Source organism: Pongo abelii, chromosome 8, assembly GCF_028885655.2.
Source record: "Pongo abelii isolate AG06213 chromosome 8, NHGRI_mPonAbe1-v2.0_pri, whole genome shotgun sequence".
Taxonomy (NCBI): domain Eukaryota; kingdom Metazoa; phylum Chordata; class Mammalia; order Primates; family Hominidae; genus Pongo; species Pongo abelii.
Window position 1 is genome coordinate 96,438,281 of NC_071993.2, and position 25,664 is coordinate 96,463,944.

At 41.8% G+C, this 25,664-nt stretch overlaps 1 protein-coding gene and 1 long non-coding RNA gene across 3 annotated transcripts in view; one reads left to right on the top strand and one right to left on the bottom strand.

Annotated features, from left to right (window-relative positions):
• PANK1 (pantothenate kinase 1) overlaps positions 1 to 16,775 on the bottom strand; it is a 64,191-nt gene extending 47,416 nt beyond the window's left edge. The window contains 1 exon segment of one of the 2 annotated variants that reach the window (NM_001372235.1): positions 15,920 to 16,775. In NM_001372235.1, the coding sequence (NP_001359164.1) occupies positions 15,920 to 16,622 (703 nt within the window). In that variant the 5' untranslated portion in view covers positions 16,623 to 16,775. 2 annotated transcript variants of the gene reach the window in all.
• A 3,581-nt stretch (positions 16,776 to 20,356) lies between these two features.
• LOC134762065 (uncharacterized) lies at positions 20,357 to 24,993 on the top strand. Its single transcript, XR_010141591.1, has 3 exons — positions 20,357 to 20,617; positions 21,388 to 21,560; positions 21,887 to 24,993. It is a non-coding gene; the product is annotated as an uncharacterized LOC134762065 (long non-coding RNA).
• Positions 24,994 to 25,664: the final 671 nt, after the last annotated feature.

Genomic DNA, 25,664 nt, shown 5'->3' on the forward strand with positions numbered 1-25,664 from the left:
ATCGAGGCTCAGAGAACTCGCTCAAACATTAGGTGATCTCTAACGTGCTGGGTTTTTTTTTTTTGAGATGGAGTCTCGCTCTGTCACCCAGGCTGGAGTGCAGTGGCGCGATCTTGGTGTACTGCAAGCTCTGCCTCCCGGGTTCACACCTTTCTCCTGCCTCAGCCTCCCGAGTAGCTGGGACTACAGGCGCCCGTCACCTCGCCTGGCTAATTTTTTGTATTTTTAGTAAAGACTGAGTTTCACTGTGTTAGCCAGGATGGTCTCGATCTTCTGACCTCGTGATCCTCCCTCCTCGGCCTTCCAAAGTGCTGGGATTACAGGCGTGAGCCGCTGCGCCCGGCCTCTAATGTGCTTTTTAAATTATAGCTTTTAAATAGTTAAAAAAAAATTTAAGATTTTTGAATTAAACATTTGGACCCACTAAAAGTTACACCCAAGCTGGATAGGCTGGCACATCCCTGTAGTCTCAACTAGTCAGGAAGCTGAGGCAGGAGGTTTGCTTGAGCCCAAGAGTTGGAGATTAGCCTGAGGAACACAGCAAAACTGCATCTCTAAACAAAATTTCTTTTTTTTTTACATGCTGTATATAGCTGTTGCACAACACATATCCATGAATGAACAAACCCAAATGCTCGTACACCATTACCTAAGACTTTCCTGTATTACAACCCAGTATAAAAGTTGATATTAATGATGTCTCTAAATTATTAGAATATGTTAAATGAGACTCCCTTGTCAAAGAAGGCAACGATGTATAAAATGAATCTGAAGCACATTTTCATAAAGCTGACAAAAGTAAACCAGTTCTGGCAGTTTACACAGACAAATTCACTGATGTTTAACTAGTTTGATCCCAGGAATGTTAATAAATTGAGTGATAGTGATTCGGGATCTTTTTCTTTCCTCTTGTGGCTAAATTAAAATACAGAGTCCTAGGTCTAAAGATTGCCTGAAACTGCAAATTTTAGCAATACCCCTTCTTTAAACCCTTGGTTCAATCCTGAATCCAGCAACTCCAGATTCCTAGGCCTGAGGCCAGTCCTACATCCTAATTGTCTTCAGGAGAGCTAGCTTGCCTGCTCCCACTGGCACCATCCAAATGGCTTCAGAGGAAAGGAGAGGGGTGGAATTCTTTTAATACTGTTTTTAGTTCTTAATCTACATTTCGAGACAAAAATTATGTAGGAGATACTAATCACTCTTAGTCCAGTGATACTGGGTGATTCCAAAGCAGCTTTTTGGCACAGGAGTATTTCATTCTAAGAATGAGGTTTCAAATCTCAGACCATGAAGAAATGGTAAAAAATTAATCATAAACAAGCAATAACAGGTATGGGCAAATGAAAGGATTCTCCAGGGGCAACACAAATCAGGTTTTCAATTATCCACCTACAAATGAGATGTAACAATTTTAATTGTGGTTAGATAGCTGAATTTATCTAATTGTGCATCATAAAACACAATAGTCTCAACTGGATATAATACACTGCTAACTTTTAAAGCAAATAACAGATTGTGTGTGTGTGCTTTTTTTTTGAAAAAAGGGTTCTTTTCTTTTGGAAATAAAGACAAAAACATTTAATACTAAACATATGATTTCTGAGGTCTGCTTCAATATTATAAAATTGGACATGATTTGATAATTATAGAAGCTGAGTGATAAGTACTTGGCAGTTCATTATGCTATATTCTCTAGTTTTGTATAATGTTTAAAATACAGAAAAAGTTGTTAAAATCCCAACACTTTCCAAAATGCTCACTCAGGACAATAAGAGGACAAGTGGAGCACAGTGACTTTTGGAATAAAAACCACATGAATCTGAATTGGGGAAGTCCCTTTTTTGCCACACAGATCCTGCTTATGGAACCAAATATATCAAACTATTTTCCCTTTAGCTGGGACAAACCTCAGTCTACTTACCCTAACCATAAACATGTAATGAAAACATTCTGGCAACTCCACCCTGACATTTCAGCAGCAATAAATAAATTATAAATCACCCTAGAAAGGTACAAGCCTCAACTGGGGCCAGGTTTATATCTATTTAAGAAAAAAAAAATTGGTGTTCCCCAATCCACAATGAACAAATAACTCAAAATAACTGAAGTCATTAAAAAACAATAATGAATTATGAAATAAGTCCAAATTTATAATTTTCCCATGATTAATACTTAAGTGCATGCATGTCTACATATCCATACACACAAAAGCACATGTATTATTTTCTTCTGCTAGCACTGATGGAATTGTTAACACCTGCTTGGTCTACCTGCTGGGTAATCCAGCGCTAAGCCCAACTACATTTACAGTAGGAATTTAGGAGGGAGGAAGGGAGGAAAATAATGATGTGATTCCAAAGAAATTCTACTCTCATACCAACCATAGTGACCCCTGAAGTATTTGTAGAATACTTTCTTTCCTGAGAATAAGCCTCCCTCATCAAACTTCTCATCTTCAGACATTGTCCTACTTAGCAAAGGACATGTTGACCTTTACTCCCCTTCTCTACCTCAAATGCATCAATAATTCAATTGGTATTACTGATACCCGCTGGGACTTTTCTCTGAGCTTCTTCTGTGAACTGTGTCCCAGTCATTGCATACTGGTAAATGTTTAACAACTGGTTCTCTGAAAATAAAGCCCTGATTTTCAGTGTTTGCCAGTTTCCATGGTGTATATATATATCCATGATGGCCAGTTTCAAGTTATCAGCATAAGGATATTGAAACGCAGAGTTCGGAAGTCATGTGTATAAACAACACCCATAGCCTGTATAAGCTGGCTTTAGCACAATGCTGAGATGCCTGGTTTGCTAGGATAATCCCAGTTTATATCTGTGGTCCTAGCATAATTAATGGTACCCCTACCACTCTTCAAAAGTGTTAATGAAATATTACGTGGTCACCCCAAAGAGTAAATCACTTTGGGACCCTTTCTCAAAGTAAAAACCTTCCACAAAAAAGGATAAGACCTTCCATGAAAGGTAACAAGATCTGATTATCTCCTTAGTCAAATGTACACTAACTTCCTAGTATGGAACACCCTAAAAACATTAACAGCCCTTTAATTTTTTTTTTAAATCAAACATAGGTAGTTGGGAGAGTATGAATAGTAAACAGTTTCCACTAATGTTCAGGTACTGACTCATACACAGGGTTTAGTGATTTCTGGAGCTATTACAGCATCTGAGTGAAGAAATCAAGCCACACAGCTGGCTTCAGGTTACACTCTAGCTTAAAGTCACATGAAACCAAATATCACATGCAGAGTCTAGCACAGTGCCTAGCCCAAAGAAATGAAAAACTGGTTAGTCCCTGTAGGTTTAATGGGAATCATTAAATCTCAGAGTTCAAGGCCACCCAGGTCAATACTTACTTGATCTGCTTTATGACTACCCCAAAAAGTCATCCTCCAATCTTGCTTAAACACTTGTCAGCAACCCAATACAACCTGCACTGGGTCACGTGGGTAGACTCTGGCAGGCAAGAGTATTGGTCTTAGTTCTTCAAAGATGAGAACCCAAAAAAAGAGTCAAGATAACACAGCTATCTTTAAATACCTCATGAGCTGTTATGTAGAAGATGAATTAGATATACTGAATTGTCAAGGACCATGGGGTAGAAGTTACAGCGAGACAGATTTTGAGTTAGTATAAGGAAGAACATCTAACACCACCACAATAATGATAGCTAACATTTATTGAGTGCTTACATTTTGCTGGAAGCCTCACCATACTGCTAACTCATGTTAAGCTTGAAGTCAACGAATCTATTCCTATCTCTGGTCGCCCCTGACCATCTACCTTGGGTATAAAAGACTTGTTTGTCCAGAAGCCCCAGAGGGATCCAAGTAACCGGCTGCCCAGGCTAGCTACAACTCACAGAGGTTCATACAGGTCCAGTCTGTCCTGAGCCTCTATCTAAAGTCCTTGCAGCCTCAGATTCAGTGTAAGATCAAGGCCAAGAGTACTAGAATGTGCATGTGCTGGTGCTGAAGGCAAGCACCTGGAAATATTCATCTCATTCATCATCTGCCAGAGGAAGATTCCAGAGTCTTGCACATATTTGCAAGGACATTTTTTCAATTCTTGGAGAATGGGTTAAAAAAATGACCCAAGAACTTGATGTAGCTCTTCTGAATTCTGAAGTCTTGTTCAATTCATGTGGCTTTTATAAAGGAAAAGTACTCACTTCTCTCATCCTTCTTATCTCCTTTGCATATAACCGCCTCACTCAAGGACTGAGATATCAAACAGTTAAGATCAAAAGAGGACACTTCCTTTTTAAAAATAACCATGTCCTGACACAAGATTAGCAATCAAACAAATTCCACAGTCCTCTTATTCACTAATTTGCCAGCATCACTCTCAGACAGGGTATGCTAAACTTGGTGAGGCAATCTATGATAATCAGGTCAAGACTTATGACACAAGCCATGTGTCCTGCTTCTAGAAACATCAGAGGGTATTAGGGAAGCTTCCATTGAGGAGGTGATATCCGATCAGGTTGGGGAATACTCTGAAATCCAATCTCCGAAAGATTCCCAGTCAGGGCAAGATGAGTTTGTGGAAATCCTGGTATTTCAGAGTCTTGGAAGCCTCTGTAATTAAATAACAGCAATGATATTAATATTAAATGTCTACATGGTTGATCATTTAGCAAATATATATATATATATAGAGAGAGAGAGAGATAAAATGTCCTCTATTAATATAAATAAGACTGGTATTAATAGTGTCTTAGTCCATTTTGTGCTGCTATAACAGAACACTTGAGACCGGGTAATTTGTAATGAACAGAAATTTATCTGGCTCACAATTCTAGAGGCTAGTAAGGCCAAGATTGGGGGGCTGGATATGGCAAGGACCTTCCTGCTGCATCATCCCATGATAGAAGCGTAAAAGGGCAAAAGAGCATGCGTGCACAAGAGATCAAGAGAGTGAACTCGCAGCCTCAAACCCTTTTATAATGGCATTAATCATTCATGGGGATGGTGCCCTCATGACCTAAATGCCTCCCATTAGGCCTCATCTCCCAACACTGTTACACCGGGGATTTTCAATATATGCTTTCTAGGGGACACATTTAAACCACAGCATTCCACCCTGGCTCCCCAAATTCATGTTCTTCTCACATAAAAGACACATTCATTTCATGCAATAGCCACAAAAGTCATAACTTTCCAGCATCAGCTCAGAAGTTCAATGTACAGAGTCTCATCTGAATCAGATACGGATGAGATTCAAGGCAGGATTCATCTTGAGGCACACTTCCCTCTAGCTGTAAGCCTGTGAAATCAAACAAGTTACTTACTTCCAAAATACAATGGTGGAATAGGCACAGGATAGACATTTCCATTCCAAAAGACACAAATAGGCAAGAAGAAAGGGATAGTCTTAAGTCAATCCAAAACCCAATAGGGCAAACAACACTAAATCTTAAGGCTCCAGAGTAATCTTCCTTGACTCCACATCCTACCATCTGGGAACAATGGAGCAGCAGTTGGGCCCCCAAGGCCTCAGGTAGGCAGGCCTACCCCTACAGCTTTGCTTGGTGCTACCCATGCAGCAGCTGTCACAGGTTGGTGTCAGGTGCCTGTGGCTCTCCTGGCTGGTATTTCATGCTGGTAGGTCTAGAGTTCTGGGGTGTTGGTATGAGCCCACTCCTTAGGCTTTACTAGGCATTGCTCTAGGAGACTCTCTGCGGTCGCTCCTGCCCCAGAGTTATGCTGCACACTGCCCTAGTAAGGGCTCTCTGGGTGGGTCCACCCTTGCAACACGTGTCTGCCTGGGCCATGAGGCTGTCTATGACATCCTTTGGAATCTAGCTGGAGAAAGCCATGCCTCCACAGTTATTATTATTATTATTATTTTTTGAGATGGAGTCGTACTCTGTCACCCAGGCTGGAGTGCAGTGGTGCAATCTTGGCTCACTACAACCTCCAACTCGTGGGTTCAAGCAATTCTGCTGCCTTAGCCTCCCGAGTAGCTGGGACTACAGGGCATGCCACCACGCCCGGCTAATTTTTTGTATTTTTAGTAGAGACGGTGTTTCACCGTGTTAGCCAGGATGGTCTCGATCTCCTGACCTCGTGATCCACCTGCCTTGGCCTCCCAAAGTGCTGGGATTACAGGCGTGAGCCACTGCACCCGGCCTGCCTCCATAAGTCGTGTACTCCGCATGTCTGTAGACTTAACACCACATGGATGCCACCAAGATTTGCTGCTTGCACATTCCAAAGCTGTGGCCTGAGCCACACCAGAGAACCCTTTTTTTTTTTTTTTTGAGACGGAGTCTCTCTCTGTCGCCCAGGCTAGAGTGCAGTGGTGCGATCTCGGCTCACTGCAAGCTCCGCCTCCTGGGTTCATGCCATTCTCCTGCCTTAGCCTCCCGAGTAGCTGGGATTACAGGCGCCCGCCACCACGTCCGGCTAATTTTTTTGTGTTTTTAGTAGAGACGGGGTTCCACTGTGTTAGCCAGGATGGTCTCGATCTCCTGACCTTGTGATCCACCAGCCTCAGCCTCCCAAAGTGCTGGGATTACAGGCGTGAGCCACCGCGCCCAGCCCACCTGAGCACCCATGAGCCACAGGTGGGGTGAGCAAGAAGCACTGTACTGAAATGCGGAGAGCAGAGACTTCAGGCAGCCCTGAGAAGTGAACTCCAAGATCCAGAGGGCACACCAGTTCTCTCTTTTGATATACAGTCATACGTCACTTAATGACAGGGATATTTTCAGAGAAAAGAAGTGTCATTAGGCAATTTTGTCGTTGTGCAAACAGCATAGAGTGTACTTACACAACCATAGATGGTATAGCCTACTACAGACCTAGGCTATATGGTAAACTCTATTGTTCCTAAGCTGTAAACCTGTACAGCATGTTACTGTGCTTAGTACTACAGGCAAGTGTAACAACAGTTAGTATTTGTGTATCTAAACATACCTAAACATAGAAAAGGTACAGTAAAAATACAGTCTAAAAGACAAAACGTGGCATACCTGTATAGGGCACATACAAGAGCTTCCAGGACTAACAGTTGCTCTGGGTGAGTGAGTGGTGAGTAAATGTGAAGGCCTAGGACATCACTGTACACACTGTAGACTTTACAAACATTGTTCACTTAGGCTACTCTAAATTTATAAAAAGAAATTTATTTCTTCAGTAATCAATTATACTTAGCTTACTATAACATTTTTACTTCATAAACTTTCTAATTTTTAAAATTTTTTGACTCTTGTGATAACACTTGGCTTAAAACACAAACACATTGTATAGTTGTACAAAAATATTTTCTTTATATTCTCATTCTACAAGCTTTTTTCTATTTTTAAAATTTTTTAATTTTTTTTTTTACTTTTTAAACTTATGTGTTAAAAACAAAGACACAAACACACACATTAACCTACGTCTACATTAACCTAGGTCTACACAAAGTCAGGGTCATCAATATCACTGTCTTCCACGCCCACATCTTGTCCCACTAGAAGGTATTATGTATTATACATAATTGTATGTGCTATATTTTTATATGACTAGCAGCCAGTAGGTTTATACCATCATCATCAAAAAGAGAAGAGCAACACATTGAGTTATGATGTTCAATGGTTATGATACCACTGGGCAATAAGAATTTTTCAGTTCCGTTATAATCTTATAGGACTACCTTTGTATATGTGCTCCTTCCTTGGTGAAAAGGTCTATATGTGGGGTATGACTGTATTTCCTTCTCCGAGGTCATGGCACCCTGTGCCTGTGATGGGAGGGACAGCACCTGTAATTTCCAAAATGCCTTCAGAGTCATTCTTCCATTGTCCTAATGAACAGCCTCTGGATTCCTTCTATCCCTACTGATCTCCTTATCAACTGGTTGCTTGCCCACACCCTTGATCTTCTCTCCTGAAAATGTTCTTTCATTCTCTACCACATGGCCAGGATGAGAATACTTCAAATCCCTAAATTCTGTTTCCTTTTTAATTATAAATTTTATCTTTAAGTCATTTCTCTCTTATTTTCCTGTATGCAGTTAATATTTTGCTTAGAAATTTCTTCCATCAAATATCGTAGTTTATTGCTCTTGCATTCTGCCTTCCATAAAGCCTAGGGTATAGACACAATTCAGCCAAATTCCTTGCCACTTCATAACAAGGCTGGTCTTTACTCTAGTTTCCAATACCTTATTCCTCTTTTCCACCTGAGATCTCATCAGAATTGCCTTTATTGTTCTTATTTCTACCAACATTCTCATCACCATCACATAAGTAATCTCTAAGCAGATTTAGACTTTTACTACAGCTCTCCTCTTCTTCTCAGCCTTCACCAGAACCACATTTAAAGCTCTGTTCATAGCAACATAGGCTTTTCATAGCCTGCTTCCCCACATTCTTCCAGCCTCTACCTGTTACCCAGTTCCAAAACCGCTTTCACATTTTCAGGTATTTGTTATAGCAACAGCCCCATTTCTCAGTACCAGTTTTCTGTCTTTGTCCAGTTTGTGTTGCTATAATAGAATACCTGTGACTGGGTAATTAATAATGAACAGAAATTTATTTGGCTTACAGTTCTGGAGGCTGAGAAGTCCAAGATCGAGGGACTGCATCTGGTGAGGGCCTTCTTGCTGCATCATCCCATGGCAGAAAGGCAAAAGAGCATGCTTGAGAAAGGGCAAGAGATTGAACTTGCAGCCTCAAGTCCTTTTACAACTGGCATTAACCCATACATGAGGGTGGAGCCCTCAGGACCTAAACATCCCCCATTAAGCCCCACCTTCTAACACTGTTGCATTAGAGATTACATTTCCAACACATGGGTTCTGGGGGAAACATTCAAACCATGGTAAATAGTAAGATATCTTTTACTATGCATGTACTAGGGTCCAGGCATGGTACTATACTTGATAAACATTTTCCACATTTGGTTCTTACTACAACTGATAAGATGGCCACTATTATCTCTATTAAACAGTGAGCCTTGAGGAAGTTAAGAATCTCACCTAAGGCTTCATTGCTAGTAAGTAGGAAATGAGGACCTGAATCCAGGCCTGGTAGCAACAAAGCTCTTTACACCACAGAACCCTACCCACACTTGCTTCATGGAACCCACTAGGGCCCTGCCCAGCAGAGTCAAAATCTTAACTCAAATAGTTTTACCCTTAGTCCTGAGCCCTCAGTTTCCTCATTTGTAAAAGGAAGAGAATGACAGCACCTATCTCACAGGCTGCTGGGAGTATTTGATGAGAGAATCCATGTGTCTAACTTAGTGCCTAGCACATAGTAAGTGCTCCTCAATGTTGGCTACTGTTACCTCCACAGACACATGGATGAGCATTTTGCCAAAGGTGTACAGATTACATGCACCTATCTTTTCCAAAAGTTTTACAGAACACACTTCCTTTTCTCAACATAAATAATAGGCTTATTGTGATAGAAAACAAAGCCAGTTGGCAGGGAAGACAGACTTGGGTTACAATTTTGGCCCTGTCATTCACTGATAACAGGTCTTTGGACAGGTTGCTTTACTTCTTTGAGCCTCTCTTTGCCCATCTTTAAAATAGAGAGTAGGAGTGGTAACTGCATGCTTTTGTAAAAGCACATACAGAACAATGGACACAGAGATGTCACTCAATGATAGCTACTTTCATTACTGGGTAAATTGAAGCTACTGTCATGACTTTTTCCACCTTCTTTCCTAACAACAGAGAAATCTGTTAGAGGTTCAGGTCATTATTTTGATGTAATTCTCTTTAAATAATACTTCTTTGCCCCTTTGAATCATCTACTACTCTCAAATATACTCCCAAGGAGAGAATACACACACACACACACACACACACACAATTACCCAACAACTCTAGGCATTTAAAAGGTGTCATAAATTAAGTAAAGAGATACCAAGCTTGACAGTTGCACTATCTAGAGAAAAGGTCTACTTAGAAATTCTGTATGCCACAGTGGATACACTAAATACTTGTCATCCCAAGGTCCCAAGATGAATACTGGCTTACCTATTAAACCTAAAGCATATGTAATTAAATATATTAGAAGTCAAGTCCTGATTAATTTTCATGATAATTAGTTCATACTTAACATATACACACACAAAATATTAAAACACACACACAAAACAGCCTGTCAGTTAAAACCAATACTCCTTTGTTTCCCCTACTTATTCTGTCTCCAAAACCATGAAAGGTTTTGTTTTAGTCACTTGTTAAATGTTTCACATATCAAGAATCAACAACACTGTTTCTGTCTTTGGTCACCATGCCAAATAAAATATGCCTTGTATTATATTAATGTTGAAATTCACTTACTGGTCTTTTGGAGGAAAAGCAGTGTTTGTATGTTTAATAGAATCCTGATCCTTAACCAGTTGGACACTGGACACTTGGGCCTTAAATTATTAATCATCAATTCAAATGTGTATTGTACAATTCATAGCTAATTGACAAACTTGGGAATTTGACCACACTCTAGAAGGTAGCAATACTAGAGTGTGCTCCTGCTTTCCCTTTTAGTGTTTTGTTTTTGAACTTGCAATGTCTCTTATCCATCTAGAAGTATTGATCAGTTAAAATTAATTGTTAAAAATACTGTATGCATCAATACTCTATGGAGATACAACCAGACAATTTTCCTTATTTATCTTTTTTATACTGGTTTTTCTAATTAGCCCGATTCAAGGGTAATGTAAAGTCCAAGTGCCAAAGCTAAACATCCCAATATTTAGGAAATTAAAGCCTTATACTTTCACAATGATGGCTAAAACTGGTAACAGATTTGGGGTTTTTCAGTCTGTACCCACCAGTATGCTACGTGCATAATGAACTCTCACTCATTTTCTGCTATCTGGATGATCTGAGAAGTCAGAACCTCCGACCAGAAGGCTGACTGCATGCATCTACTCATTATTCCTGCCTGTTGCCACACATAAGGTAGCACATGTCCTTGAGCCCTTCAGATGATACTCACATGTTTGGCTTTCTGCAGTGTAGTGTTCAGTGACTCAATTATTTCCTTTGCATTCTTCTCCTCTCTCCACTAGTGTTATGGCTTTTCTAAAACAGTGTCCTTGGTGTCTAAAATATCCAGGCTTTCCAGACAACATCTATATACCACTTTGTGTCATTTCTGTTCCTCCTCTAAAAAGTATATATTCACCAGTATTATTGAAAATAACTTTAGGGAAAAAGAGTTATGTAAAAAGTTGTTGCTGCCATACTTCTGCTTTCTAATACAGCAAAATACTCCAAGTTCTAATCAAGACTACAATGTTTGAATTAGTGATTCAAAGTTTGTGTTTGTGTGTATGTGCTTTGTGATATAAAGACCCTGTGTGTAGCCTAAAGCTGCAAGAGATAGGTTAAATAAATTTTGGAATATCTATATAATGGAATATCGGAAATATAATACAACCATGAAGGATGATGTTTAGATGCCATAAGAAAATGCTTATAATAAAATTTTTAATAAAAAAGTTATCATCTTATCTTAGTATGATCCAAAATTAGCATTAGAATATGGCACATTTTAAACAGTTGTTTTCTCTAAGTGGTGGGATCACAAGTACTTTTTCCTCCTTTCTTCCTACATTTTTTGTGCTATCCAATATTTTTAGCTATATTCAGGGGGAAAAAAGGCCAAAAAAAAAAAAAAAAAAGAGAAAGGAAGGAAAAAAAGGAAAAGAAAAAAAGAATTGTGGGATAGGAGTAGCATTACAGCTGATCAAATACAACTCTTTGGTCTTTCTTATTCTAAGCCTGTATTTGTTTGTTTATTTGTTTAGAGACAGGGTCTTGCTCTGTGTCCCAGGCTGGAATGCAGTGGCACAATCATGGCTCACTGTAGCCTCTACCTTGGGAGCTCAAGCAAGCCTCCTGCCTCAGCCTCCTGGGTGGCTGCTACCACAGGCACATACCATCATGCTCAGCTAAACTTTTTTACTTTTAGTTTTTGTAGAGATGGGGTCTCCCTATGTTGTCCAGTCTGGTCTTGAACCTCTGGGCTCAAGAGATCCTCCTCCCTTGGCCTCTCAAAGTACTGGGATTATAGGGATGAACCACTGCATCTGGCTTGTATTTTTCTAAAATGAAGAAAGTCAGCCTGAGGTTGTATGTGCCAGCTCAATTGCCTTGTCCTATGGATTAATGGTGGACAAAGTTTAGTGTGACAGTGATGATGACAGCTGCCATTTATGAATAAGTGCTATGTGCCAAACAGGATTCTTTATATATATTATCTCATTTAATCCTCACATCAACCCCACAAGGTAGTAAGATTATCGCCATTTTATTGATATGAAACTGAAACATACAGGTAAAGTAACTGGCTAAGATCATCCAGCTGGGATTCAAGCCGTTGAATGAGCACACCATTTACAACACATTAGCATTCACAGCACCTCAGAACTATCATTAGTTTCAAAATATTTGTTAAATGAGGTGACCCTATGAGGTGCTACTTAAGAGTCCTTCAAAGAATCAGCATGCCAAGGAGCAGACCAAAGGAATCTCCCTACTGATATACCTCAAAGAAACTCCACTGAAGGACTTTTATCAAAGTCTGTTGTGGAGGTGGAGATGGCTTCCTTAATGAGGTGGTGATGGGGTTACTTGTACCCTTTTTTCTGTGACATGAGTCATATATTCTTGTACCCAAGGTGCAAGGCATATGAGAAAAAAATGTATCGTCTATAATCAGACATTCAATTTAATTGGGGAGACAAGTAACACATATAACACACGTGATAAAATCAGCACAAGGGGGCCAGGTGCGGTGGCTCACGTCTGTAATCCCAGCACTTTGGGAGGCCGAAGTGGGCAGATCACAAGGTCAGGAGATGGAGACCATCTTGGCTAACACGGTGAAACCCTGTCTCTACTAAAAATACAAAAAATTAGCTGGGCGTGGTGGTGGATGCCTATAGTCCCAGCTACTTGGGAGGCTGAGGCAGGAGAATGGCGTGAAGCCGAGAGGCGGAGCTTGCAGTGAGCCAAGATCGTGCCACTGCACTCCAGCCTGGGCGACAGAGCGAGAATCCGTCTCAAAAAAAAAAATAAATAAATAAATTAAATTAAATAAATTAAAAAAAAATCAGCACAAGGGAAATAAGTCCGTTCATAATTAAATGTTAAGTCAGTGGCAGAGCAGATAACTAGCGTCATCTAGTAGGAAGAACTGTCAGCTCTGAAGTGTCATAGACTTCTGAAGGTACAGGAAACAGCACTTGGAGATCACCTAGCCTAGCTCCAGCAGTTCAAGATGTGACCTGGTAACTTGGTTAAGATCACACTGCTGCTAAGTAGCAGAGGTGGGTAAAGTACCTAAGGAAACCTGATATTAAGTAGATAGTCTAAGAAAAGCCTTCCAAGAAAAAGTAGAGTGAGGTGATGGCACTTTAGATGAGAAGAGTGGACAACATTTCTCCTTTCCTGGTTTAGCAAAATTAACCTGCCACTGGTCTGACTTTTAGATTGCAGGACGGTGAATAGTCTCGGCACTGAGAGGTCAGATTAAAATTTGTTGAATAATCTAAAAATACTGATCTGTTTTATTCCATCCATCATTTTCAAACATGAAGTATTTTAATGTGTATTGTCCTTTACCTACAATACTACAAAATAGAAACACACCTATCCACACACGCATTCCAGGTGCATTTACAAGTGTTAACACTGGCTATCTTAACACACATCTTGTTGGGACAGAGGCCAAATTGTTGTAACTGACCAGGAGGAAATAATTACTTGTCTAGGTTGATGCTTCGCCACCGGCACACACTAAAGTTTGCATTTAAAGCACACAACTACTCTTTGCAAAAATTGTTCCTGTAAAATCTGTCAGTCATCAGCAAACAGGAATAAGCTTAGAGTATGTAAATACTCACAGAGTACCTAAATGTTCCTCTTAGAGTACCTAATTCCTCCTAGAGTAACTAAATATCAACTGATTGGACAATATTCTTTTTATAAAGATATGTGAATGTCAATAGGCAAGGCACAAAGATATTAAGTTAAGCCATTTTTAACTAAGAAATTTTGGTAGTGAAAAGGCCAGATGTGACTCCTAGGAACATGTAAAATTTATTTCAGAAATGGTTGTTCAAATCTGAGAGAAGAAAACATGGTAAATAATGTAAATCCAATTTTGACGAACCATTTTTTAAAAATTATAAGTAACAATCGTGGTCATGAAACTTAAAACAACTAGGATTTTTATTTTGTAAGAAATATAAACCACTTTAATTTCTGACACAAAGCACACAGGCAGATAGTTACACTTTCTTGTATTTTAAAATATTTTCTGTGGGTTTGCAAGCACAAGTTAAGGCTCAGGTTAGTTTTTCTCTGTCTTCAAGATATTCTTAGAGGGTGTATTTTCAATTCCTTAGAAGTTATTTCAAGAGGTGTTATATCCTCAATTAAACATAGAAGATTAAGCTAGAAGCTCCCTTTCATTATATTTTAGCTATTTTCATTGCAAACTCTAGTACAATCTGTCAATGTAGATCAGAGAAATAACTGAAGTGTAGCTTCAAAATAAGTGAAACAGGTTTATAAATCACAGCTAATCAATATTAAGTCCTGACTTTTGAAATATTAATACTAATGAAAGTCATTTTCTAACAAGTATCAAAAACAAAAGCAAATAAAAATTCAGGTGCTAGATTACAACCTTACACCTTACAACCGTAGCCAAATCTGCTGTTTGGCTTTAAAGTTCCACACAAAATCTTAACCTACAAACTTAACATTTCAAATCCACAAAATACAAGTACCAGAGTCATCCACAGTCATGTCAAAGTGCTTTCCAAGGTCTTAGAAACCTTAATCCAATATAGAAAAGCTGAGTCAAAAAGACATAGAAACAGGGAAAAGTGAAGGTGTTATTTGCCAAACATTAAACTTTTACAGAAATCCAAAACCTACTTAACAATTTTCCTATATCGAACAGCATAACCTCCATGCAAATGTTAAGTGTTCAAATGCAGTCATTTATTAGCATTTACTGTACTTACTTTGCTTTTTGCCATTTATAAGCTTCATTAAAGACACCCACAAAGAAGTAACCAGTTGAATGAGGTTCAGCTAAGAAAAACCAGCTGTAAACTCGACCTACACATTTACATCCCACAACGTCCTGTGGGGAAGGTACATTTTACAAACTACCATTATATATACAAGCTTTAGATTGTGAAATAATGCACTTCGGCTTTCTCCGGTGTACATTACAATTACAAACCCTCAACTCAACCTGCCCCCTCGTTGAAAAAAAAAATCCACCTCCAATCCTCATTGGTCCACATAGTTCCGGCCCACATGGTATCAGTGGGTGTGTCCCTCCCCAAAAACCCTCTCATTGGCTGTGAAGAAACAGCGTCTAATAGGCTGTGATTTTGGGGGGTAGTTAAACTCCACGCCTCCAGACTTGCGCTCTCCAATAGACCCGAGACGCTGCCGGCTATTCTGTGATTCAAAGGGCAGGCAACCCCAGTAGGACGCGCTCAGAGGAGCGAGAGGGGTGAGAAAGGAGAGAGCACCCTCGGTGTGCCGCCCACTTTATCCTCACTCCTGGACCCCAGCAAATGTTCACACACATGCATTTTCCCAGCCACCAATTAGAAGGGCGGACAGAGCGTTCGCTTATTATATATCCTTGACCTAGGGACCCGCTCAAGCTTCGTGTCCAATCCTCGTTCTACTGATAGAAGCGAGCAAAGGGCAGGCTCAGGCAAAGACCTGTAGTGCTTGATGTTTCCTGGGAAAAGAATCAGTCCCGGGAACCCATTCGGTGCAGTCCCTCGACCGCAGACGCGGGGGCGCACGGGGCGTGCTGCGGTGCCTGCCCCAGCCGCTCCCAGTCCCGGGCCCCGCACGCGTCGTCTGCCTTGCGCCCGCGCTCCCCTCCCAGCGGGACTTACGCGGCCTGTTCTTTCTCCCCGAGTCCATCCTCCTCCGCAGCCGGCATTTCTTGGCCGGGGAGTCATGCTGAGGGAGCAGTGGCTGCGGCTGGAGCTCCGGCAGGAGCGGGAGGCGCTGGGGCGCCGCGTCGCTGCCGCCCACGGGACCCCGGCTGCAGACGAGCGGCGGCTGGACTGGGGGCGGATGGAAGCCGTTGTGCAGCAGCCCGTTCACAGCGGCTGCGCTGGTGCCCACGAGGGCCCCTGGAGAGTGCGGGGCCGAGCGCTCCTGCTGCCCGCCGCGGTCGCCCATGCCGGGGGCTGGCGGGGCTGCGCGCAGGCCCCGGCTCAGGCGGCCTCGCTGGAGGTCATTCTCCGGCGTCTTTATTTCCCCGGATCCTCCCTGCGGCTTCCGATTCAGCAGCCGCAGAGCCGGCGCCTGGGGATGGCGAACCCGGCGCTCCTCCCCTCCTCCTGCCGACTCCCCCACCTCCTCCGCGCCCTGCCCCCTGCGCGCCGGCCCCACGGCGCCGGCCTGGAGCACGCCAGCCCCGGGCGCGGAATCGGGGATCCCCGCGCACCCCCAGCCGGGGCTCCCGCCGCCCGCCTTCCCCCGATCCCCAGGCCGCGCGACTTCAAACGCGGCTTCCTCGCCTCCCAGACTGGTCCCCGCCACTGAGCATGCCCAGTCCTGCCCGCCACCGCCACCGACGAGTTTCAACATGGGGAATCAAGTTCTCTGGGCTTGCAGAGGAGATGGGCGGGTTGGGCTTTGTATGGCGGAGTGAAAACGAGATGGGTCTGGCAGAGACAGCGAAAGGAGCGAACCGCTTCAGGAGGAATACGGGAGGAAGACAAATATTTGCAGAGGTTTCAGGTTTGGTAATCCTGTCCCCAATGAGCAAGATACCTTTGCAAGGTCATTCACGTTACCCTCCCCGCTTTGTGAGTGTGTGCTTACGCGCGCGCGCGTGTGTGCCTGTGCGTTTGGTTAAGTGACCAAACTACTTAGAGGCCTGAGGGGAGGGAGGAGAACAATTATTTATAGAAAAGTTGGCAGACTTGGGGAGTGAGGGGAGTGAAATTTCTTTGCTGGCACACACACACACTCAAACACCATGTGGTCTCATGGAGTTGTCTTTTGCAGGGAGGAAACCTAGGAATACAGTGTAAGGACAGTGAAGGACAAAACTGTAGGCAGGATTAATCGGTGCTGAAAGAGACCAAGTAAACAGGAGCAATTCCATGCTATAAAAAGCACTTTCCTCACCCAGAAAGGACTTCAAAAGACAATGTCATGTTATTTATAGAGTAAGGAGTTGCCTCTTCTAAGAAGGGAAGGCGGCATCACGTGGTGACCAGCACTATGAGCTTTGGAGTTAGCACTGGGTTCAAATTCCAACTCAGCCACTGAGCAAACCCAGATAACGTTATTGCTCAAGGTAACACTTCTGGCAATAGGAAACGGGACTGTCCATGCTCAGTATGCAGGACTAATTTGGGTGGTGAATACCTTCCCAAAGTTATGCAATCTCTTGAGGCCTCACTTTCCTATCCATAATGGGGCTGTTGCGAGAAAATCTACTAAAAGTACCTGGTACAATCCTGGCACACAGTAAATGCTCAGAAAGCTAGTTTTCCTTATTACGCTGTTATGATTAGCAGTTCACCCTTTGTTTCGACAGAGGGGAACAAACCATGCTTACAGCCGTATTTATTGTGTGATTTATTTTGTGATATTCTCCATGATTTGCAGTTAATCTACAGAGGAGTCAGAGTCTGGCAGGTGCTGGCTGGCTACTGGGTTGCTGGGCCCCTGGGCTTCAGTGCATTCAGCAGCATCTAGGGCTTGCATCTGGCAATTCCTTCCAGCAGAGCCTTACCTAGAATCAGAGCTTGAGAACCATGGGGGCCACTGGAGCACTCTGGTCTATCCACTCTTGCACACTTTTTTCGTATCAGGAAACTGAGCTGCAGACAGATGGCAGAGGTTATTAAGAGCAAAGGTGGGACTAAACCCTAAATCTCAACTCTCTTGGCTTCCCTAACCTTAAGCTATTTAAAGACAGAGAAAAAAACCCAGGTGATCTGGTCCCTCCCTACCTCTCCTGCCTCATCAGGGGCTCCCAGTGCTGCCTTCAATTCCTTAAACAACATTCTGCTGTTTCCATTGCCTGCAAGTCTCTTCTCTAAGACCTCTTTTGTCTACTAGACTCCAACTTTAGATCTCCTCTTTAACTTCTCATATTTAGAGAAATGTTCCCTGACCCTTAGGGCTACATTAGGTCTCCCTGCCATACCCTCTTCCTACTCCTTGTACTCTGTTTATGACTCCTTATCAGTTTGTAACTATACCATGCATCTCTTCCCTCATTTGTAACTTGAGAATAATAGGACATCACTGAGTTGTTAGACTGATGAAATGCATAACACATGTGTAAAATTAATTCAAACTTCAAGCTATTGGAACTTTATTGTGAGACTTGAGAGAAATGTGGCTATGTAGCTACAACTTCTGCTTTTTTTTTCTTTTTTTTTTTTTTTTTTTTGTGACAGGGTCTCACTCCTTCACCCAGGCTGGAGTGCAGTGGCACAGTCATAGCTTACTGTAGCCTCCAACTCCTGGGCTCAAGTGATCCTCCCACCTTGGCCTCCCAAAGTATTGGAATTATAGGAATGAGCCACCATGCCTGGGCTTGCCTTTTTTCCTTGTAAATAATTAGGAAGACCGAGCAGGGCCAGAGATACTAATCCCTTGGATCACTGCCTCTCCTCACAGAGTAATAATCTTCCTTGGAATGCAGCAGTCTGCAACCAATCAAATCGCTGTGGCATATGCATTGGTCTTGTATGGAAAATGTAATTCTGCTGGAACTTCTCCATCTCTACCAGTATAAGTGAAATCTTAACTTCTCCACTTTGGAGCACTGATCCCGCTCATTTGGCGTTAGTGTTTCCAGGTGGCTATCCTCAAGCTTTGCACTCAAACTTCATACTTAATCATATTCTCTAAATCTCATTATTTAAGGTTAACATATGTAAAGTGTTCAGCACATTGTACGTGCTAGAAAATGACATTGTTATTATTTGATTGCCCATCTTACCCCACTTCACTGTAAGCATCTTTAAGGCAGATGACTTGTTCATCACTCTATCCCTAGAAGGCACTTGGTAATTATTTGTGACTGGATAAATGACTTATATCAAGCTTGTCTAGCCCGTGGCCCACAGCCTGCATGCGGCTCAGGACGGCTTTGAATACGGCCCAACACAAATTCATAAACATGAGATTTATTTTTGCGACTTTTTTTTTTTTTTAGCTCATTAGCTATCATTAGTGTTAGTGTATTTTATGTGTGGCCCGAGACAGTTCTTCCTCTTCCAGTGTGGCTCATGGAAGCCAAAAGATTGGACACCCCTGACTTAGAGGACATTTCACACAGAGTCCCCCTCACTTTCTACTGTAAATTTGCAAAAAATCACCAGCCACTCCTAAATATTCAAATGTATCATTTTCAAATTCCCACATAATTGAGCTGAGTGGCTTAGGAAGCAACTTACATCAGAGATGCAAATAGAAGCTTTAGCATTGCAATATCTCCAAGGTCATATTTTTTCCAGCTTGATTCCCAGGCCTGCTGAGGAAGGCCTGAGCCAGGTGGCTCAGACCCAGGCAGGGCAAAAGTACTGGTACTGGGACAGAACGTCCTCCACCTGCTTCCTTTCTCCTACCCTTGTCAGGCTGGGTGCTTGGATCAGTTACACCCAGCGTATGGTAGGGAAGAAGCCAGGTGGCATCTCACAGGTTTATTCAGGGGTGTGTGTAGGAGGTGTAACTTTGAGGTGTGAGCTGTCATGTGCTCCAGGAGGGGCATGCAACAAATGTTTGGAAGAGAGTGAGGGAGAAGGGAACCCACAAACCAGTGCACTCCCTTGGGTCTTATTCATTTATTTAGTAATCATTTATTGTGTGTACTATGTTGTAGGCACTAAAGCATGCTGGGAATACAAAGACAAAATAGATGGCTTCACTGCCCTCAAAGGGCTTACAATTCAGTAGAGAGAGAAAAGTCAGTGATTCTCCAGCATCAGTGTTATGTAAGAATAACCTAGGGAATTTTTTCTTTTTAACTTTGTATTAAAACTAACATACATACAGAAAAGTATGCATATCTTATAAAGCTCGAGGTATTTTGCAAAAAATGAACATGCAGTGTAACTTGCAACCCAGGATATTTTGAAAGCACAGATTTTGGGTCCAGTTCCATAGACTGATTCATCAATAGGTGATGATGATGATAACGAAGATGATAATAAATATTTTTAAAATTAAAAAATAACTTTTTCAAAAACGGGATTTGATGCAGATGATCATCATGGCTTGGAGAAACAATGAAGGAAGCAAAGTATGCCGTCTATGCTGCGGGAGGTAACTCCAGGAGACCCCAGAGAGTGAGCAATGACAGAGTCAGGGGTGGGGGATTATGGGGGAGTGGTGCTGAGGTGGAAGCTAAAACAGGGTTCAGGGAGGAAATGACCCTTAAACTGAATTTTGAATAATATTGGCCTTTCTTCAGGTGAATAGGGAGGGAAGGTTTAAAAGAATCTACTCAGAACTGAAGGAGCCAAGACTCTGTGGGTGCATTTGAAACAACCTGGCATTTTTGGGAAACTGCCAGGAGTTCCACAAGGCTGAAGAGCAGCCTGAGAAGGGAGAAGGTGAGCAGTAATGGCTGAAAAGTTTATGTAACCAACCAACAGGCTCATTTTACCTGCTGCCCAGATACAGCCGATTTATCAAGACAGGGGAATTGCAAAAGAGAAAGAGTTAATTCATGCAGAGCCAGCTGAACAGGAGACTGGGGTTTTATTACTCAAATCAGTCACCCTGAAAATTCAGAGGCTGTGGTTTTTCAAGGATAGTTTGGCAGTCCAGGGAATGGAGTGCTGCTGATTGGCTGGGGATGCAATCATAGGAGTGTGGAAAATGGTCCTCCTGCATATGTGCTGAGTCTGCCTCTGGGAGGAGCCATAGGACGGGTTGGCAGGTCCAGGTGGAGCCACTGGTTGTCAAAAATGCAAAACCCTGAAAAGACATCTCAAAAGGCCAATCTTAGGTTCCACAATAGTAATGTTATCTGCAGGAGTATTTGTGAAAGTTGTAAATCTTGTGACTTCTGGAATAATGACTAGTAATAATTTATGTCTACACTTTAGCAGAATTCAGGCTCCTCTTATCTGCCTAACCTATAAAGATGATTTAGTTTTGGGGAAGGGCTACTATCATTTAAACTATAAACTAAACGTCTCCCAAAGTTAGCTTGGCTCAAGCTCAGGAATGATTAAAGGCAGTTTGGAGGGTAAAGGCAAGATGGTGGTTAGTTAGATCAGGTCTCTTTCACTGTCATAATTTTCTCACTGTTATATTTCTTGCAAAGGTGGTTTCAATTGAATGAGATCCAAATCTCAAATGGCTTTCTATCCCATAGGAACGAGTTTGGACTTTTAACTGAGGGCCATGGGAAACTATTGAAGAGTTTTAGGCAGCATAAGAACTACTAGATTTTCACTGTGGGAGGATCCTCAGCAGCAGCCTCAGAAAGGAGATTGGGGAAGGAGATCCCTAGTCAGGGAGACCAAGAAGACTACTGGAAAAAAACAGGTAAGAAGTGATAAGGGACTGAGTAAAGGACACAGCAGTTGGAATAAGAGCACTGGGTGGATTCAAGAATTATTTAAGGATAGAATCTATAGGACTTGGTCAATGGGAGGGTAAGGGAGAGGTGTGGCTGGGCTGATTTCTATGTTTTCAGGTTGTGCAGCTGGGGATGTGGTTTCAACATGCAGATCTAAGCAGATCCCCATTCCATCCTGAGCTGCATCACTCCCAGGCTGGGTTGGGTGCCTCTCTGGTGTAAGCCATATCACTCTTTGCCTATCTCAGTCTAATGCTACACTTAACACGTTTCATTGCAATTTTTTTGGCAGGGAGATCCTGAAGGACCTGCAAACAAGAAACCAAATCTCTCCACTCCCCCCAGCCAAAATGTGTTCATTTTGACCAGCTGTGTGTGTGTTTTAAATTAAAAGTTTGAATTAGAAAGCAAGTAGGATAAATTTATACACTTAGATGTATAAATTTAAATACCTGGCCCCTGAAGCACTTCTGATAGGTCTCAGCTACCCAAACAAGAAGAAGGGAATCTTTGAATCCCCAGGACTCAACACAGTACTGGACACAAAATGGGAGCTGAAAAAGTGTGTGTGGAGTCAATGAAGGATGCAATTTCCCCCCATTGTAGAGGTGAAGAAGCTGAGGCTGCAGAGTAGAACAGGAGCAGACAGTGGGGGTTGTCTTCAAAGTAGGTTCCTAGTTCCTGGCTCAGAGGTCCCGGTTTTTGTTGACCACGGACAGTAAAACTCCCTGGGGAAGTGGGCCCAGTCTCAGGAGAGCAGTTTTGATTGGTCTAAGTTTGCGATTGACTTAGGAACTGTCTGGCCAATGAAATATGAGGGAAGGCCTGGGGTATTCTGGGAAAGGTTTTGTAAACCAAAAAGTATTTGAGACAAGTCTCAATTTTAGAGGATTATTTTGCCAAAGTTAAGGACCATTGCCCATGGCGCAGCCTCAGGAGGCCCTGAGAACATATACCCAAGGTGGTTGGGGTACAGCTTCATTTTATACATTTTAGGGAGTTAGAAGTTACAGGCAAAGACATAAATCAATACATGCAAGGTATACATTGGTTTGGCCCAGAGAGGTGGAACATCTAGAAGCAGGAGCTTCCAGGTCGTAAGTGGATTCAAAGATTTCCTGGTTGGCAGTTTGTTGACAGAGTTAAGCTCTGCCCCAAGAGTTGATGTCAGCTTAAATTAAGGTAAGGGGGTGCTTTGTGGAAGCCAAGGTTCTTATCATGTATATGAAGCCTCCAGGCTTCAGCGAGAACAGATGTGAATGTCTTTTATTGGACCTTAAAAATTGTCAGACTTTCTGGAAAAGACCTAATAAGGGAATCTTTACAGAACATAATTTTTTCCCCCACAAGTGACAGCTTGGCAGGGCCATTTCAAAATATGTCAAGCAATATAATTTGAGCTAAAATAATTTGATTTCCTTCAGGGCCCACTGGCTGTCATGTGATGTTTTACCAGAGTCAGATTGAAATCTGTTATCTTACTGCTACAAAGATTCTGTCTTGACAGGCTTAAGATTCGTGTTTTAATGTCAGTGCTGGTCAGTTGTGTCTAAACTCAAAAGGAAGGAGGGTATAATGAGGCATGTTTCACCCCCTCTTTCCCATCATGGTCTGAACTAGTTTTTCAGGTGTTTTTTTGAATCCCTTTGGCCAAGGGGGGTCCGTTCAGTCAGCTGAGGGGCTTAGAATTTTATTTTTGGTTTATAGTTTCCTCTTGATTAAAGAAGGAAGTCTGCAATGTGGGTTTGTAACCTAGTTTTCAATAACTTTACATCAGACTTGTAATTTATTGTTACTTTCTGAAGACACATTGATAAAACCTCTCTACCACGACATCATTGCATGTTTTCACGGTAGAAATTCTAATTATTTGCTAAAGTGAAAATAAAGTCAAACATGCCTAAGTCTTTATCTGCTTAACCACATTAGCTATGGTGTGAGCATGGAAAAAGGGCACACATCAAGACATAGTTTTAGAAGAATTATTAGAATGTTGACTACACAATAATATTGACCCAGGATGAACTTCTTTTTTTATTTTTTCATTTCTGCTTTTTTGTTATTGGTGTTTATAACTTCCTCAGAGATTCACCATGGGGATACCTCATACAAGAGACTACCTTCAGGTACAGATTTTCATCACTACACTTTCAGTAGGTGCCCCAGGCAGTCAGAGGTTACCACAAACAGAAAGTACTTTGGTGAGTAGTGTTATAGTGAGATTCTGATAACTCATTCATCAGAGCCTCTCACTTAAGTACCAAGATAAGTACCAGAGTTACAATCTTGAGCAAAAGCAAAGTCCCTGTCCTCATCTGTATTACAGAAAAGACAGGCCTTAAGCACACACTCACCAAAAAAGCAAAGACATTAGTGCATACTTCAAAATGCATAAAATATAAGACCCCCTAGTGCCATGAGAGTACATATCAGGCTGACCTGGCCTAGATATAAGTTTTATCAGAGGAAGTGGTATTTAAACTGAGTTCTGAATAATGAATAGAAGTTAACTAAGGTTGGAGTAGATGTAGAAGAGGTATTCACAGTGTATCTCATATCATAAATATGATAAGTAATTCATAAATACTTGTTGATTGAATGAATTGAACCTATTCCCCCAATAGGGCAAATCAAGTGTAAGGAAAATTATTCACTGGAACAGACCATTGGAGAAGGTTTAGGCCAGTTTGTCTAATCATCAGTCTTTCACAATAATTTGTTACAGACCAGAGGCTCCCCATGTAATAAAAATTAACATGGAGCCAGGCAGATTTCTCAGACAAGGCTTTTATCTGGTGTTTGTGCTTGAGTGCAAGGGAGACAGCAGAGGCACAAGGACTTTCTGGTGACTCTGAAAAAGAGCCGGTAGGGATTTTTTATGAGACAAAGTGCTGGAATTGACAATAGGGGTAAGATATGCAGGCTGGGCTGGACAAAGCATGTGAGGGGTAGGGTATGTAGCATAGCGCGTTGCCATGGTTTTCTTGAGTAATGGGCCAACTGGTTATCTGGCAGCAGCAAAGAGGGTTTAAATCAGTTTTTCAGCATTCCTTCCCAGGTAGGACACTCTGCAACCTTGGTTTGATTTTGGATCCCCCAAAGCCAGTTTCTGAAATTCTGTAGGTAAAAGACATGGTTAAACATTATGACAGCAAAGAAGAATGGCTATGCTCTTTGTGTGACTAAAGCCTTGGAGTTAGCAGGTATAGCATCAGCGAGGTAGTGGTGTGGGTTTTGTGGTCAGTGGGAATGTATGAAAGAATGCTCTACTGGGGGCAAGCTGAAGCCAAGCCCAGTTCTTGTGCTTTCTCAAATTGACCACATGAGAGTAATCTCTTTCTCTTTACGATTCTTTCTCTCTCGTGATGGAGTACTTTCTTCAAACACATACCCAAGATACTCTTGTTGTCTATTTTTTTTTCGTTTTAATTTTGGTCAACAAAGAGGGGAAAATATAGCATCAGCAGCTGCCACTACCAGTAATAACTGTGTGTGCAGGAGTGAAACGCACCCCACGTGAATAAACTTCCTGTTAGGCACTAATATTTTTTGAGCACCTACTAATTATGATATGGAGGGGGATAGTGCATGGCTGCCTAGAAATTTGATAGGCTGTAATCAGAATGACCCAAGTATTGGACATAATTTCAGGAATGGAGCTGAGTTTAGCAAAATTATAATAGTCATATTATCTAACATGTATTAAATCCTCATGTGCCATATACTGTACTAAGCACACTATAAATATCATTTTTTTAATAATTATCACAATAGCCATGTGAATTGGGTACTATTATTATCCTCATGTTCCAGATGAGGGAACTGGAGCTTATAGAGGCTCATTAGCTTATCCAAGTTTACACAGTGGATAATAGTGTCACTGACATTTGAACACAGGTCTGGATGGCTCCAGAACTTACTGTGGTATAAAACAAAATATATTTGGTCTTTGTCCCAATTCCTGTCAGAGATCCTAAAACACTCAAAATTTCCCGGAGTGGGAAAAAAAAGGAGTGTTTTGTTATTCATAATGGTCTCTTTTTATCATACCAACTTTATGCTAATAAGTT